This window comes from Myxocyprinus asiaticus, chromosome 37 (assembly GCF_019703515.2).
Source record: "Myxocyprinus asiaticus isolate MX2 ecotype Aquarium Trade chromosome 37, UBuf_Myxa_2, whole genome shotgun sequence".
Taxonomy (NCBI): domain Eukaryota; kingdom Metazoa; phylum Chordata; class Actinopteri; order Cypriniformes; family Catostomidae; genus Myxocyprinus; species Myxocyprinus asiaticus.
The window spans coordinates 28216503-28233936 of NC_059380.1; the positions used below are offsets into that span (position 1 = coordinate 28216503).

The following is a 17434-nucleotide window of genomic DNA, read 5'->3' on the forward strand; positions in this document are numbered from 1 at the left end:
CTCTGAGGTACTGTAATCTTCACGGAGAAGTGTAAACCCTATGCGATTGTCGGCAATAGGCACTTATAGTCGCAGACTCAAGCTAGTTGTCTTAGATGTTTTAAGTTATGTAGTGTGTGCTAGGGCTGGGCAATAGGATGATGTTATAGGATATTGACGATATATAACAAAGATCCCAATGCTGATTGCGACACAGTTGACAGACAATGATCGACAAAATTGGGAAATGTCAAAACCATGGATCTGGGAAGTCGCCAAATATATTAAACAGTGGCCAGGGTGTGACAAAATCAGTTTGCAAGCTCCTCGTCCAAATCCAGGTATTTCATGCGCGGGTAAGGCGTCTCGCAGCGACTCATGACAAGAAATGCTGTTAGTCACAAATACACTTGCTTGAAGAAACACTTGTATTTTTAAGAACAGTCAAAAGAAAAGCCTTCAATGCTTGTCTGATTCACTGTTTGTTTAGTGGCGTGCAGCACAAACACATGCATGTAAGGAGTTCTGTCTTTTTTTTTCAGTTTTATTCACTTGAAAACTGTTTGCAAGAATAATGTCATCTATGAGAATGCTGCAAATTATCTCCGATCATCTCAGGAGGTGCTGAGAGTTTAGTTCACTTAATTTCCACAGACAAGTTTGCGGATAGCTCAGTGACGGCTAATTCGCTGAGAAAGTAAATCTGATTCAAACTGCTAACCTGAGCTCTTGAGTTCAAACCCTCAGTTCTTTTCGGCTGATTCATAAAAAGACCTGGTTCAAAAAAGTCATTTGTTCACAACTCTCTCTCGCGTTGGGTTTGTTGCGTGCGGTGCAGCAAGCTCGTCATCGCAACACAATGGGTGAAAAGCGGCACGAGACTGGTGAACGTACTAAAGATGTGTTCAATAACTCGCAAGATGATATCTGACAAAACCGCTTAACACACAACATGACTCACCAACGGCAACTAGATTTTAAATTATTGTCGCAATCAATTATTTTTTTGTTAATTATTAAACATTTGTGACAATTTTAGTCAGTCATTGGGGCAGTGGTGGCTCAGCGATTTAAGGCTCTGGGTTACTGACCAGAAGGTCGGGGGTTCAAGCCCCAGCGCCACCAAGATGCCACTGTTGGGCCCTTGAGCCTATCTGCTCCAGGGGCGCCGTATCATGGCTGACCCTGCACTCTGACCCCTGCTTAGCTAGGCTATATTAAAAAAAAACATATGTATAATGTGTGAAAAATAAAGGCTTCTTCACAGTCTGGAGCCCTGTTAGATGCAGACCTAGTCCAGAATCAGTTTGAGATTTTATGAAAAATGGATCTTAAATGTCATTGGTTTTTAGTTTTACCAGTTTTTTTTAGTTTGTTTTTGTTTTAACCTGAATTTTCCCATGGAAAATAGCAATTGTTCTTGGCTATCTTATTGGTTTCAACAAATTTATTTTTTATTTTTTTTAACTAGTCAGGATCTCTTAATTATGGTAATTCTGGCAATGAAGCACCTTTTTAAGTTTAAGATCTGTTGGGAAAACATTTGTGTGGTATTAATCAGTTGTTGAAAGATTTGTTCAACTTTCCATAGGACTTCATGCGTCAGGCTGGAGAGGTGACCTATGCCGACGCCCACAAAGAACGGACGAATGAGGGTGTCATTGAGTTTCGGTCCCACTCTGATATGATGAGAGCCTTGGACAAGTTGGACGGTACTGATATTAACGGGAGAAAAATTCGTCTAGTGGAGGACAAACCTAGGCGACGCCGTTCCTACTCTGGAAGCAGGTCAAGGTTAGGCCTTGAGTTTAGCTAATTTCACAGGCTAATTGCATGCATTTTAGATGTCTTGGATTTCGGTAGATCTCTCTAACCGTGCATTCTGTATCACAGGTCTCGTAGCAGACGCCGCTCTCGCAGCAGGAGCCGCAGTTCACAAAGCCGTTCCAGGTCCAGATCTCGGTATGGATGCCACTTATAGTTGTGCTTAAAAGATTACATACCCCTTGCAGAATTTGTAATATATTTCACTGTCAGAAATGACCTTTTACATTAAGGGGCTATAATTGCCCCCTGGATTTGATTTTCCAGGGCATTTTTAACTTTTGTCATCCTTTCATTCAAATACTTCAATTTAGTTCTCAATCTGAATAATTGGACTGAGAATATATTTCCTCCTACCCATAAAATTTTGCCTGAATCAACTTCAAATCATAATTAATGTGTTGTGTATAACTAGGCTTGGAATAGAGTATTAAACTATATAAGATGTTACATAAAAAATTATAATTACAGGGGCGTTTTTGGCCCCACATTTTGAATTTTGGGGGCATTTTTTTCACTTCTTTCTTTCCTCAAAATTCGAGAACATAAAATCTTGTACTTTTCCTAATGAAGCTGCATACCATTAAGTAGATTCCACAAAATAAAGAAGTAAATTGCTGAAATGATTCTGTTCAAAAGTTTACACATCCTTGGTTATTATTGTGTGTTGCCTCCTTGAGTATTAATGACTGTTTGCAGCATTTTGTGTTAGTTGTGTATAAGTCCATCAATTGTTCTGATTGGCTAAGCAGATCCGAACATCATTGAGCCATTGTAAGGGGAGAACTCAAAAGTATAGAATATGCAAGGAAACCAAAGTATTTAAGAGTACCAGCTTCAGTGCCCAGGACAAATCAGTTACTCGTGCACAGTTGTCACAGAAAGCTATTATACTTACTACCAAGGATGCGTTAAAGGGATAGTTCACCCAAAAATGAAAATTCTCTCATTTACTTGCACTTATTCCATCCCAGATGTGTATGACTTTTTCTGCAGAACACAAACTAAGATTTTTAGAAGAATATTGCAGGTACAAGAATAAACTCGGCAAAAAAAGTAACGTCCTCTCACTTTCAACTTTTATTTTCAGCAAACTTAACATGTGTAAATATTTGTATGAACATAAAAAGATTCAACAACTAAGACATAAACTGAACAAGTTTCACAGACATGTGACTAGCAGAAATGGAATAATGTGTCCCTGAACAAAAGGGGGGTCAAAATCAAAAGTAACAGTCAGTATCTGGTGTGGCCACCAGCTGCATTAAGTACTGCAGTGCATCTCCTCATGGACTGCACCAGATTTGCCAGTTCTTGCTGTGAGTTGCTACCCCACTCTTCCACCAAGGCACTTGCAAGTTCCCAGACATTTCTGGGGGGATTGGCCCTAGTCCTCACCCTCCGATTCAACAGGTCCCAGACGTGCTCAATGGGATTGAGATCCGGGCTCTTCGCTGGCCATGGCAGGACACTGACATTCCTGTCTTGCGGGAAATCATGCACAGAACCAGCAGTCATGCTGGAGGGTCATGTCTGGATGAGCCTGTAGGAAGGGTACCACATGAGGGAGGAGGATGCCTTCCCTGTAACGCACAGCATTGAGATTGCCTGCAATGACAACAAGCTCAGTCCAATGATGCTGTGACACTCTGCCCCAGACCATGACTGATCCTCCACCTCCAAATCGATGCCGCTCCAGAGTACAGGCCTCGGTGTAACGCTCATTCATTCAACGATAAACGCAAGTCCGACCATCATCCCTGGTGAGACAAAATCACGACTCATCAGTGAAGAGCAATTTTTGCCAGTCCTGTCTAGTCCAGCGAAGGTGGGTTTGTGCCCATAGGCGACATTGTTGCCGGTGATGTCTGACAACAGGCCTACAAGCCCCCAGTCCAGCCTCTCTCAGCCTATTGCGGACAGTCTGAGCACTGATAGAGGGATTGTGTGTTCCTGATGTAACTCGGGCAGTTGTTGTTGCCATCCTGTACCTGTCCCACAGGTGTGATATTCGGATGTGCCGATCCTGTGCAGGTGTTGTTACACGTGGTCTGCCATTGTGAGGACGATCAGCTGTCCTTCTTGTATCCCTGTAGCGCTGTCTTAGGGGTCTCACAGCATGGACATTGCAATTTATTGCCCTGGCCACATCTGCAGTCCTCATGCCTCCATGCAGCATGCCTAAGGCACGTTCATGCAGATGAGCAGGGACCCTGGGCATCTTTGTTTTGGTGTTTTTCCAGAGTCAGTAGAAAGGTCTTTTTAGTGTCCTAAGTTATTTTAATTGTGACCGTAATTCCCTACCGTCTGTAAGCTGTTAGTGTCTTAACGACCGTTCCACAGGTGCATGTTCATTAATTGTTTATGGTTCATTGAACAAGCATGGAAAACAGTGTTTAAACCCTTTACAATAAAGATCTGTAAAGTTATTTGGATTTCTACAAAATTCTTTACAGTGTCCTGAAAAAGGACATTTTCTTTTTTTGCTGAGTTTATTTCAAATACAAGTGAATAGTGACCAGAACTCAGAAGATCCAAAAAGGATATAAAGGCAGCATAAAATAAATCCATTTGACTCCAGCGGTTAAATCCATATGTTCTGAAGTGGTGTGATAGGTGAAGGTGAGAAACAGATCAATATTTAAGTTTTTTTTTTTTTTTGCTGAAAATCTCCACTTTTGAACAGCCCCAACCAGTAGGTGGCTGAATGTGAAAGTCCCTGCCACACCAGAATGTTAGTGAAAGTGTAGATTTATAAATAAAAAAGGACCTGGGTACGTTTACACGACAACTATGTACTAAAAACGGAAAAGATTTCCTTTGCGTTTTTCGAAAGTTTTGCGTACAGACGACAACGTTGTCAAAATGATCCCCGTTCACACGGATCCGCGAAAACTACTAAAAGTGCTGTATTATGCATGCCAGGCCAGTAGTTGACTGTCACTTTGTAAAGAAACACTACGCGCCTGTGCACATAAGCGTTCTTCCACAGAGCGGTGAATACAAACAAGGCACGTCACATTTTTACACTGTACTGAAACCCCTGGAAATAAGTGACTGCCATACAAACAATGAAGATGGCGAAAGCAGAGCAATATTTTCTGGACAGACTATGAGGTTGCTTTATTACTACTATTTGCTGGAGAAGCGTCAATAAACATGCCTATAGACTGAACTCTCAAGATTATTCAATAAACTCTGCTCATTTTTACCATCACTTCATCTCCTGCCTTCTTCTGTATTCTCCTGCGAACTCTTGGGCTGGTAGGAGAGTAAGTTAACATAAGCTGTTGATGTTGACTGGTTTTGGATATCAGACAGAACTCTTATATATGGATATCTTCTGATGGAGAGAGGTCTTGTGTACACTGAATCTAACATGCATTTTCACTGCCTCGTGTTTTCATATTCTAAGCATATCATTGAATACTGTACAAGGCATCACATCTCTGTCTATAGGCCATATACATAAGCGGTGGGCGAATGAACTGCAGGGTAAAGGTACATAAAATTAAGTAAATCAATAAATAACATTTAAAATACAAATAAATTTTTCCCATCTGAATCATACATTAATTTCAAGATTTTCAAATAGCAGATTCTGCATACTGTACAGTGTTCACACTCCATACAAAACACTCCAAATGAATAAATTGTTGATTATTGTTATTTGCACAGACTCCAGTATTCATATTGATAATTATACATCTCATATTGATACACTATATTGCCAAAAGTATTCGCTCACCCATCCAAATAATTGAATTCAGGTGTTCCAATCACTTCCATGGCCACAGGTGTATAAAATGAAGCACCTAGGCATGCAGACTGCTTCTACAAACATTTGTGAAAGAATGGGCCACTCTCAGGAGCTCAGTGAATTCCAGCGTGGTACTGTGATAGGATGCCACCTGTGCAACAAGTCCAGTCATGAAATTTCCTCGCTACTAAATATTCCACAGTCAACTGTCAGTGGTATTATAACAAAGTGGAAGCGATTGGGAATGACAGCAACTCAGCCACGAAGTGGTAGGCCACGTAAAATGACAGAGCGGGGTCAGCGGATGCTGAGGCGCATAGTGCGCAGAGGTCGCCAACTTTCTGCAGTCAATCGCTACAGACCTCCAAAGTTCATGTGGCCTTCAGATTAGCTCAAGAATAGTGCGTAGAGAGCTTCATGGAATGGGTTTCCATGGCCGAGCAGCTGCATCCAAGCCATACATCACCAAGTGCAATGCAAAGCGTCGGATGCAGTGTTGTAAAGCACGCCGCCACTGGACTCTAGAGCAGTGGAGACGCGTTCTCTGGAGTGACGAATCATGCTTCTCCATCTGGCAATCTGATGGACGAGTCTGGGTTTGGCGGTTGCCAGGAGAACGGTACTTGTCTGACTGCATTGTGCCAACTGTGAAGTTTGGTGGAGGGGGATTATGGTGTGGGGTTGTTTTTCAGGAGCTGGGCTTGGCTCCTTAGTTCCAGTGAAAGGAACTCTGAATGCTTCAGCATACCAAGAGATTTTGGACAATCCCATGCTCCCAACTTTGTGGGAACAGTTTGGGGATGGCCCCTTCCTGTTCCAACATGACTGCGCACCAGTGCACAAAGCAAGGTCCATAAAGACATGGATGAGCGAGTTTGGTGTGGTAGAACTTGACTGGCCTGCACAGAGTCCTGACCTCAACCCGACAGAGCACCTTTGGGATGAATTAGAGCGAAGACTGCGAGCCAGGCCTTCTCATCCAACATCAGTGTCTGACCTCACAAATGCGCTTCTGGAAGAATGGTCAAAAATTCCCATAAACACACTCCTAAACCTTGTGGAAAGCCTTCCCAGAAGAGTTGAAGCTGTTATAGCTGCAAAGGGTGGGCCGACGTCATATTAAAACCTATGGATTAAGAATGGGATGCCACTTATTTTCATATGCGTCTAAAGGCAGATGAGCGAATACTTTTGGCAATATAGTGTACCTATCAATCCATCATTCTTTATATAACACATGATACGTGTGCACAAGACATCGTCCTTTTCACTAATTCGCATTTTTGTATGCTTACACGGAGACGATAACAGTGTCGTTTTCAAAAACTTGCACTTTGAAACCCGTTTTCAAAAGTTTGCGTTTTCAGGCCCCAAAACGCCGTTGTCGTGTAAACGAACAGCCAAAATGCATGTTTTCCGTTTTTAGTTGAAAACGTTGTCGTGTAAACGGGCCCTTAAATATTGATCTGTTTTTCACCCACACTTATCGCTTCAGAAGATATGGATTTATTTTTTTTCTGCCTTTGTCCTTTTTGGACCTGAGTTCTGGTGATTATTCGCTTGTATTGTATGGACCTACAGAGCTGAAATATTCTTCTAAAAATCTTAGTTTGTGTTCTGCAGAAGAAAGTCATAAAATGATGAGAGAATTTTCATTTTTGGTTGAACTAACCCTTTAACTTACTATTTTGTCTTGTGGAATATATTTAAATGTAAAATATCTTCATCTGGGCAATACTAAATAAAAACCGCAACTGTCTTTTTTTATGATAAAAATCTTGTAGACCCTGTTAACACCCACTTTTAAGATGCATTTCTGGTGATCCGATCACAAGTTGTCAGCATTAAATACAGGTGTGAACCAGGTGCAAAGATCACAAAAATAAAAACACACACAGAGGTTGACAAACACATTATCTGTTCTAAAAGCATCCCAGACAGCAGAGAAGTGTCATCCCTCATCTGTCAATAAACCGCTGCACTAAGACGAGTTTAAACTTAGCTGGTTACGAGCAGCTTTAAAAGGAAATAACTGTTAGATCTGAAAATTTTAAAAAGCTCAAATACACAAAAATGGATGTTTTTCAGTGTATCTGATCTCAACATGCAGGACCACCGATGAGAAGCACACACACCTGAAGCCCAGGTTAATACATGTATTCCACTAAAACAACAAAATTCTGCTGGACATGTTGCATTTGTGCTTCGATTAAATTTCATCTGCATCTGGTGATCCCCACATGATCGGATCCCCAAGACTATCTTAAAGGAAAATTAAAATTTGCTGAAAATTCTTACCCTCAGGCCATCCAAGATGTACATGACCTTTCTTCATCAGAACAGAATTTAAGATTTTCAGGAAAGTATCCCAGGTTTTTAGCTTCATCCAATGCAAGTGAATGGACACCAATTTTTGACAGTCCAAAAAGCACACTTAGCATCTAAGTAATCCACACGACTCCCACCGATCAAGTAATCTCTTCTGAAGTAAAAACGAATCGCTAATTAAAACTAACTTAAAAAAATTGCTTCCTGTAAACACTGAATGCCTCACATTCTCATGTGAGAATTCAGAAGTTCTGCTCTGTTTACCACAGAGGAACATACTTCACGCGAGAGTTAGGTCAATTTAAACAGCTACAGAGAGCTGGCGGAAGCACCGATTTAAAGTGAACTTTTAATTAGCGATTTGTTTTTCACACAAACGTATCGATTAACTTAAGACAACATTACTTAAACAACTGGAGCCACATGGATTACTTTAATGCTGCCTAAATATGCTTTTTGGACCGTCAAAAATTGGTGTCCATTCACTTACATTGGATGAAGGTAAAAACCTGGGATACTTTCCTAAAAATCTTAACTATTCCTTTAAAGCCAGGGTTAAATGGGGTTGTAGATTTTGCCATGGGTATGTACATTTGATCACAACTGTATGTTTTGGTGGGGTTAAAATTTCCCACCCTGAGTGTTTTGTCTGACTAGCTTGTGTCCCCCTTTTCAGGTCAAGGTCCCACAGCAAGCGCCACTCCCGTTCCAGGTCTGGTCACAAGTCCCGTTCTAGGTCTAGGAGAAAGTCCCACTCCAAGTCTCCGACAAAGTCCCGCTCCAGAAAGTCCAGGTCCCGCTCCCATACGCGAAAGTCACGCAGTCGCTCCACTAGCCACAAGTCCCGTTCTCACTCTGATACCCGTAAATCTCGCTCCAAGAGTCGCTCCAAAGCCAAGTCTGACAGAGGTTCCAGAAGCCGCTCCAAGGAAAAGTCTGTCAGTAGGAAATCTCGAAGCCACTCTGCTTCGCCAAGAGAGAATGGAAATGGAAAGCGAGTCAAGGCGGCTTCACGTTCGCCGTCCCCTAAAAAGGATCGCTGTCAGTCAGAGTCGCCTGGCAAACGTTCAGCCTCTCGTTCTCCATCACGATCAAAGTCCCGCTCTCGTTCTAGGTCAGCCTCACAAGACTAGTGTCTCACTGGTTAGATTGCATGGCAGCAAATGATTTCTTATGCACAGCTAGGTGTAAAATTAATCATTCACCACATTCTTATGATGGCTGTACCCCAGTGTAGGATTGATTACAGTGCTGTTTTCAACATTGCAAGAAAGTAATTACATACCAGAGTTCTTGTTTTTTTGTTTTTCCCCCCACAAAAGGTGTAACAACCTTTTTTTTTTTTTCTTTTTTACTCATTTAGTTTTGATTAGTTATAGACTTTGTGCTTCTTAGTATTGATCAGGCCATTGGTGGTTGTTGACTTTAAAAGGCTCATTGCCTAAAGCTTTTTTGTGGGGGTTTGAGAAGGCGAATACATGATGTGCCATAGCCTTGAATTTGTTTTGATGCATTTCTAAATTTTCAACTAGTATCCTTTTGTGCTGTACTCAACAAATGTTGGAGACATGCATTAGAGTGGTTGACTAAGAAATGCTTTCTCCCTGTATAGTATGTTCATTCCCATCTTTTTTTTTTTAATAAAGATGTTAGTGCTTGAAATGTCTTTGATGTAGCTTAAGATTTTTAAAGTAGTGTAATACATCACTGCACTTTCAGCCTGATTTCTTTGTCCAGGATTGATCTAGTTTTAAAATGGGTTTTTGAATAATTTCCAGTGTTTTAGTTAAATAAACATTGAATTGGTTTTCACTGTTTCTTTGTCTTTTTTTTTTTTTTTTTTTTCTTCTTCAGCCTAAGCTTATTTCTATCAGATGTTTCTTATGAACAATACATGAAAGGGGTGTTTAAATCACCCTCATATTTTAGAGTTCCCACATTTTGGAATCTCCTGAAATATCAGGAATTTTAAAAATGGTTTTTCAGGCCTGGAAGAGTAATGGAAATTTTAATTAAAAATTATGTAAAGACAATAGAGAATAAAAAGAATTGGATCATAGGATGCCTCATTGGAATTATGGCCATGTTGCATTCAAAATTGACTGCTAAGAGATTTTCATGTATGCTCTCATGCCCCTTCATACTCTATACCATAATGTGAAGTCTCATTCTTATTCAGGGTTTGCACATGTCCTGAAAACGCTGGAAAACACCTGTAAACTGGAAAAAAGTAAAATGTCCTGGAAAGTCTTGTCTTGTCCTAGGAAAACCTTTTTCAATGTTTTCCCAAGAACGAACACTACAAGCCCCGAAATCAGTCGATGGCAGCTGAAAGTGCTATGTTCAGGAACACCAAGAATAGTGATCTATTATATTGTGGAAATGCAACGCAAGCCTACTGCTACTGAACGTGCCTCAGGTCACGTTTCTCGGTGGTTCATGCACTGCAGCAGCTAAATAATATTACTGTCAAGTGTTTGTTGTAATGTAAGCAGTGAGCTAGCCTTGTGTACTTTAATTTCAGAATCAGAATGAGCTGTATTGCCAAGTATGCTTACAAGGAATTTGTCATGGTGACAATTTTCCAGTGCAAAGAGAATACAAAAATATATATATGTATACACACATATACAACATACATTCAAACATTTGAAATATATATATATATAAAAAATACAAAAAAGTTCCAACTGATAAATATATAGAGGGAACTACAATAGGGCAATAATGTTGTTCAAATATGTTATACAGATATACATTTATGTGCAAGGTGATTTAATGTATTGTACAGAAGAGGTAGGATATGTTAAATAAATATAAATGGAATATAAATATAAATGAATAGTTGAATATGCACATGATTATATTGCCACAATGGAGAGTATTGGGGCAGTTTTAACTGTTCTTAAGGTGAATGGTCTGAGGGAAGAATCTGTTCTTGTGCCTGACTGTTCTGGTGCTCGGAGCTCTGTAGCGTCAGCCACAGGGCAACATTTCAGAAAGGTAGGGTCTTTTTCCTCACTCTGGAGGTGTACAGTTCTTGGAGGGTGGGAAGGTGAGAACCAATAATCCGCTCAGCAGTCCGGACTATCCTTTGAAGTCTTCTGATGTCTGACTTGGTAGCTGAACCAAACCAGACAGTTATTGAACAGCAGAGGACAGACTCAGTGACTGCTGAGTAGAACTGGATCAGCAGCACCTGTGGCAACTTGAACTTCCTTTGTTGGCGAAGGAAGTACAACCTCTGCTGGGCCTTTTTCACAATGGAGTCAATGTGGGTCTCCCACTTCAGGTCCAGTGAGATGGTAGTGCCCAGGAACCTGAATGACTCCACTGCTGCCACAGTGCTGTTTAGAATGGGGAGCGGGGTCGATGTTGGAGTGTTCCTTCTAAAGTCCACTATCATCTCCACTGTTTTGAGCATGTTCAGCTCCAGGTTGTTTTGACTGCACCAGTGAGCCAGCCGGTCAACCTCCCTTCTGTATGCAGACTAAGATCTTTGCATAAGTCCCTGATCTATCTAGATGTTGCAGTATGTAATGCAGTCCCATATTGACTGCATCATCCACAGACCTGTTATCTGGATAGGCAAACTGCAGGGGATCCAAAAATGGTCCAGTGATGTCCTTCAGGTGGGCCAACTCCAGTCTCTCAAACAACTTCATTACCACAGATGTCAGGGCGACAGGTCTGTAGTCATTAAGTCCTGCAATTATGACTTTTCTAAATTTGGCTAATTCGTATGATATCATGCCACTGCACTCGTTTGAATTCCTATGACTTTCACTACAGCCAATGACGTCGCTGCACATCGTTTCCATTCAATACGTGACAATTACTTGCTTCTGTCACACAAAACAGGTTCCTATCATGTTTACACACTCTACTGATTAGTTAAGTTTAGATAAGGGGTTTGGGTAAGGGCATAATATTAATAAGTATGTCCTTAACGCCTATCCGTGGAACTCACGCTTCCACATTAGACATCCAGGAATTTGCACGTGATGAAGTCATACAAGTTTATGCGAACAACATTGTGTGATACTATACGAAATAGCCAGCTCGTAATTTATGTACGACTTTTCATGAGATTGGGTTGGATTCGTCTGAATCAGTTCCCTAGTTCAGTAGTCAGTACACCGAAACGTTCGCTACCTAAAACAATCCCACAATGCACCGTAAAAACCAGGGAGCATCGTTGCACACTATGTTGCCTTACCGGAAACATCGTCATGTCCTCTAAGTCTAGTGCCCGAATTAATGTTCACGATACACTGATTCACGACATAGAGAGCTAGGGAGACATAATTGACAGGTGAAAATCAGACACATTTTTGTTTGCTGTTTACAAATTCTACAGCTGTCACAGAAATGTGGGTGAGATATCTCTGGACACTTATTTTATTAATATCTTAATTTTTTTTTTTTTTTTTTTTTTGCATACTTTTCCATGAAAAAAAAAAAAATCGCTTACAGCACCTTTAACTATCAATTATTTCTGTTATGCCCAATGTGATACAGAGACCGTCTCAGATTACATGACGTGGAGCACACAATATTGAGGGGGGAAAGTGCATTTTAAACATTCACAGAGTTCAGCTTTATGTGTCATTATTCACAACTCCACAGCATCCATATGAGCAAAGTAAGTTAATTGTTGCTTTCTTCCCTGAATACGATTGGAGATATTTGGAGATGTAATTAGAAATATGCTGATTCAGAGCTTGTCTAAATCGTTCATGACTGAATCGTTCTTTTGAGTTGGTGCTTTTCAGTGAATTTGCCAAACGTGTTTGCAAAGCGGTCTGAATCTATTTGCGGCTACTCATTCACTGAATCATTTGGAGTGGTTTCTCGCCAGTAAAACTGTATCGGGATACTTAAAAATACAGAAAACAAACAGAGCGCTGGATGAAATTGATTTTTACCTTCAACTAAAAAAAAAAAAAAAGGCTACTTCTTTGAGAGGTAACTTTGAGAAACCTCAGCTAGTTCTGTGAGCCTGTGTCATTTGAAAAAGGAGCCATTCAAACCAAAAGTGTTTTTGCATCTGCCCGCATTGTTTTTCAATTATTTTCCAAAGCTCACTAGATGGATGTTGTTGACTACTATGCAGCGTTCACTGTGTCATTATCATCTCTCATGGGCACGGCTGTTTTGATGCATAAGTGGCTGCCTAGGGCCCCCGAGCCACCAGGGGGCCCCGCAAAGCAAGGCTGTTTAAAAATGTTTTTCTTTTTAAATATATTAAAAGCTGCGAATAACTCAAGCAGCTGTTATGGCTCAATTTGACAGTTATAGGGGGCCCCCTTGTGGCCCAAGAGGGAAGGGAGAATGTAACTGCAAGGAGGGAGGTGTAGCTAGCTGTGACAGTTGTGGGCCTCCAAGTAGGATTTCGCTTAGGGCCCCCATATGCTCAGAAACGGCTCTGCTCATGGGGGCACTGCACTTTTAAACACTGTGTAAAGAATAAAATCTATGTTCTGCCCAGTTGTACTGTTCTGCTGTTTGTTGCTTATTCAGCACAATAACACGTTTGGTCTGAAGTCTTTTATAAATACTTTAGTCAATAGTTACATGAATGCTACACATTCTCAAGAAAAAATTATCATAGATTTCATAGTCACTAGAATTGAAAGTTTTGGTGTTTTGTTTTTGCAAAAAAATTCTTATGGGGAAGCATACCCCCTGGACCCCCCAAGATGATAAGGGAAGTCCTACACTTCTTCGGCAGGTGCATACCCCCAGATAAAAACTAGCAGGCACCCCTGGATGTAAATTACCTAAAAGCTGTATTCTATTAAATATTAACATATAATAATAATAGTTATAATAATTATCTACTTCATAAAACAATACCAACAACCATGAATATTTTATTTAAATGGTAGAACAACCCTCTGTGATGCTAATAAAGAGTATAACATTACATTACATAAAGTTACACACTCATATCAAGATTCTTTTGCAGATGTAAATGCAACTTCTTATACAGGTGCATCTCAATAAATTAGAATGTCGTGGAAAAGTTCATTTATTTCAGTAATTCAACTCAAATTGTGAAACTCATGTATTAAATAAATTCAATGCACACAGACTGAAGTAGTTGAAGTCTTTGGTTCTTTTAATTGTGATGATTTTGGCTCACATTTAACAAAAACCCACCAATTCACTATCTCAAAAAATTAGAATATGGTGACATGCCAATCAGCTAATCAACTCAAAACACCTGCAAAGGTTTCCTGAGCCTTCAAAATGGTCTCTCAGTTTGGTTCACTAGGCTACACAATCATGGGGAAGACTGCTGATCTGACAGTTGTCCAGAAGACAATCATTGACACCCTTCACAAGGAGGGTAAGCCACAAACATTCATTGCCAAAGAAGCTGGCTGTTCACAGAGTGCTGTATCCAAGCATGTTAACAGAAAGTTGAGTGGAAGGAAAAAGTGTGGAAGAAAAAGATGCACAACCAACCGAGAGAACCGCAGCCTTATGAGGATTGTCAAGCAAAATCGATTCAAGAATTTAGGTGAACTTCACAAGGAATGGACTGAGGCTGGGGTCAAGGCATCAAGAGCCACCACACACAGACATGTCAAGGAATTTGGCTACAGTTGTCGTATTCCTCTTGTTAAGCCACTCCTGAACCACAGACAACGTCAGAGGCGTCTTACCTGGGCTAAGAAGAAGAAAAACTGGACTGTTGCCCAGTGGTCCAAAGTCCTCTTTTGAGATGAGAGCAAGTTTTGTATTTCATTTGGAAACCAAGGTCCTAGAGTCTGGAGGAAGGGTGGAGAAGCTCATAGCCCAAGTTGCTTGAAGTCCAGTGTTAAGTTTCCACAGTCTGTGATGATTTGGGGTGCAATGTCATCTGCTGGTGTTGGTCCATTGTGTTTTTTGAAAACCAAAGTCACTGCACTCATTTACCAAGAAATTTTGGAGCACTTCATGCTTCCTTCTGCTGACCAGCTTTTTAAAGATGCTGATTTCATTTTCCAGCAGGATTTGGCACCTGCCCACACTGCCAAAAGCACCAAAAGTTGGTTAAATGACCATGGTGTTGGTGTGCTTGACTGGCCAGCAAACTCACCAGACCTGAACCCCATAGAGAATCTATGGGGTATTGTCAAGAGGAAAATGAGAAACAAGAGACCAAAAAATGCAGATGAGCTGAAGGCCACTGTCAAAGAAACCCGGGCTTCCATACCACCTCAGCAGTGCCACAAACTGATCACCTCCATGCCACGCCGAATTGAGGCAGTAATTAAAGCAAAAGGAGCCCCTACCAAGTATTGAGTACATATACAGTAAATGAACATACTTTCCAGAAGGCCAACAATTCACTAAAAATGTTTTTTTTATTGGTCTTATGATGTATTCTAATTTTTTGAGAGAGTGAATTGGTGGGTTTTTGTTAAATGTGAGCCAAAACCATCACAATTAAAAGAACCAAAGACTTAAACTACTTCAGTCTGTGTGCATTGAATTTATTTAATACACGAGTTTCACAATTTGAGTTGAATTACTGAAATAAATTAACTTTTCCACGACATTCTAATTTATTGAGATGCACCTGTAGATGGCATCTTGTGAAATCTGACTAACCATTATTAGGAGAAGTCAGTGCTGATGATTCTTACTCTTAAGCAGGTAATGGGTAGACACTGCCTGTGACTGGGCAGACTGGGATCCAGGGGAATCTAGACTGGGGGGTGGGAAGATGGGGATCCACCAATGGAGAACTCAGAGGCAGGGAGTTTGGAGTAGAGTCTGGGGTGGGGAACCAACAGGCAAGGACAAACAAAAAGGGAGAAAACAGATAGGATATAATCTAACCAAGAATCACTAAGTAACCAGCTACTAATCAAGCGCAGCGTCAGTTATGGCAGGTCACGTGAGTCAAGCTCGCAATCACCTGATGCTCAGCTGATCAAAAATTCAGTTGCTTAGAGCAGTCCTATATAAGTCCTCCACATAGTTATTGCCTTAGCGCTCAGCTGATCATGACATCTACCAATACAATTCAGATGCTTATCAGAGCAGTCCTATATAAGTCCTCCATATAGTTATTGCCTTAGCTGCCTCTCTATTGCTATTTCATATTCTGTGCTCTAAGACTACAATCGTTTGCCAGTTTGGAATGCTTTCCTTCCATGCCTTGTTCTTGATTTATCAACTTGATATACAGTATTTTGAAGTCTTTAAGTGTCGATTTAATCTATTATGTATTGAAGAATTGTACCAAATTGCACTGTCAGAATGTTTAAAAATATGGACCAATGTTGTAATGATTCTGCTGGATCTGTTCTGGTACCCCTGGAGGAGGGGTTTATTTGCTGCACTCCCTGCTCTGTCCATGCATGGCTGCATGGATGGGTGGAGAGTTAGCCCAGAACAGAACCATACTGCCAACACCAACAGATTGCATTAATTGTCTATAAGTAATAAGGTATTCATTCAAGAATTCAAGTCAAGTATTCATTTGACAGAAGTGGTCCTAACTGAAATTAAATACTGGCAAACAAGAACTCTCAAGAGAGTGACACCACTCATCAAATACACAGGACAATCTGGAACTGAACTGAAGACCGGAGGAGGTTATATAGGAAAAGGGTTAATTCGGGAGATGTGGAACAGGTGCTACAGATTGTAAGCTGCTGTGAACAATCGCCCGCAACCAGCACATGGCACCAATAAACAAACAGACACGTGAGGGAACACAAAGCACACAGACATACAGAACAAGACAAAAACCGGGCCAATTAGCCTGAAACCCCTACAGTACCTCCTGGTGCTCCAAGTCGGACTGACCTCAGATGCTGATGGAACTCATCAATAAAAGAACAGTCCAGGATGTCCCGGGCTGGGACCCAACATCTCTCCTCACAAACCATACACTTTTCAGTCTACCAGGTACTGATAGCCAAGACCTCCTGCCTCGCTTCCAGGAGCCTCTTGACGGTATAGGCAGGGCCCCTTGAATGAGCCGAGGGGTAGGACGGGTGGTGGCTGGGGGACACAGAGGGAGAGCGCAACATGGGTTTAATTCGTGAGATGTGGAAGACAGGGTGAACACTTTGAACACTCTTAAAAGACAGAGGAAGGCCCACGCAGACAGCGACTGGACTCAGGACCTAGACTATCAGAAAAAGTGTGGTAAATTTAGGTGCAAGCTTCTTAGACTTGACTTTAAGAGGGATATCTTTTGGCAATAACCAAACCTTTTGACCGATAACATACCTGGGTGAATTGGAGCACCACTAATCTGCCCATGCCTTGAAGCATTCCCCCATTTGAACAGAAGTCTAGGTGCGTCTGCAATGCTGGGTGAAGGCATGGGCAGAGGGCACATTGATATTCGGCTCCTGTGACAGGAAAAGGGGAGAGTGGTAGTCCAGGCAACACTGGAAAGGGGATAAGCCGCAAACAACACCAGCAAGAAGTTATGGGCGTACTCTACCCACTTAAGCTGCTGGGTCCAGGAAGGATTCTGTGAAGCAAGACAAAGGATCTCCCTTTTTAGATCCTGATTTGCCCACTCAG

The 17434-nt window shown here is 41.2% G+C and overlaps 1 protein-coding gene across 1 annotated transcript in view; it reads left to right on the forward strand.

The window, feature by feature from the left end:
• srsf6b (serine and arginine rich splicing factor 6b) overlaps nucleotides 1-9701 on the forward strand; it is a 33150-nt gene extending 23449 nt beyond the window's left edge. The window contains exons 4-6 of the mRNA XM_051676586.1: nucleotides 1571-1773; nucleotides 1873-1941; nucleotides 8568-9701. Of these exons, the coding sequence (XP_051532546.1) occupies nucleotides 1571-1773; nucleotides 1873-1941; nucleotides 8568-9024 (729 nt within the window). The 3' untranslated portion in view covers nucleotides 9025-9701. The remainder of the gene's footprint in view (nucleotides 1-1570; nucleotides 1774-1872; nucleotides 1942-8567) is intronic.
• Nucleotides 9702-17434: the final 7733 nt, after the last annotated feature.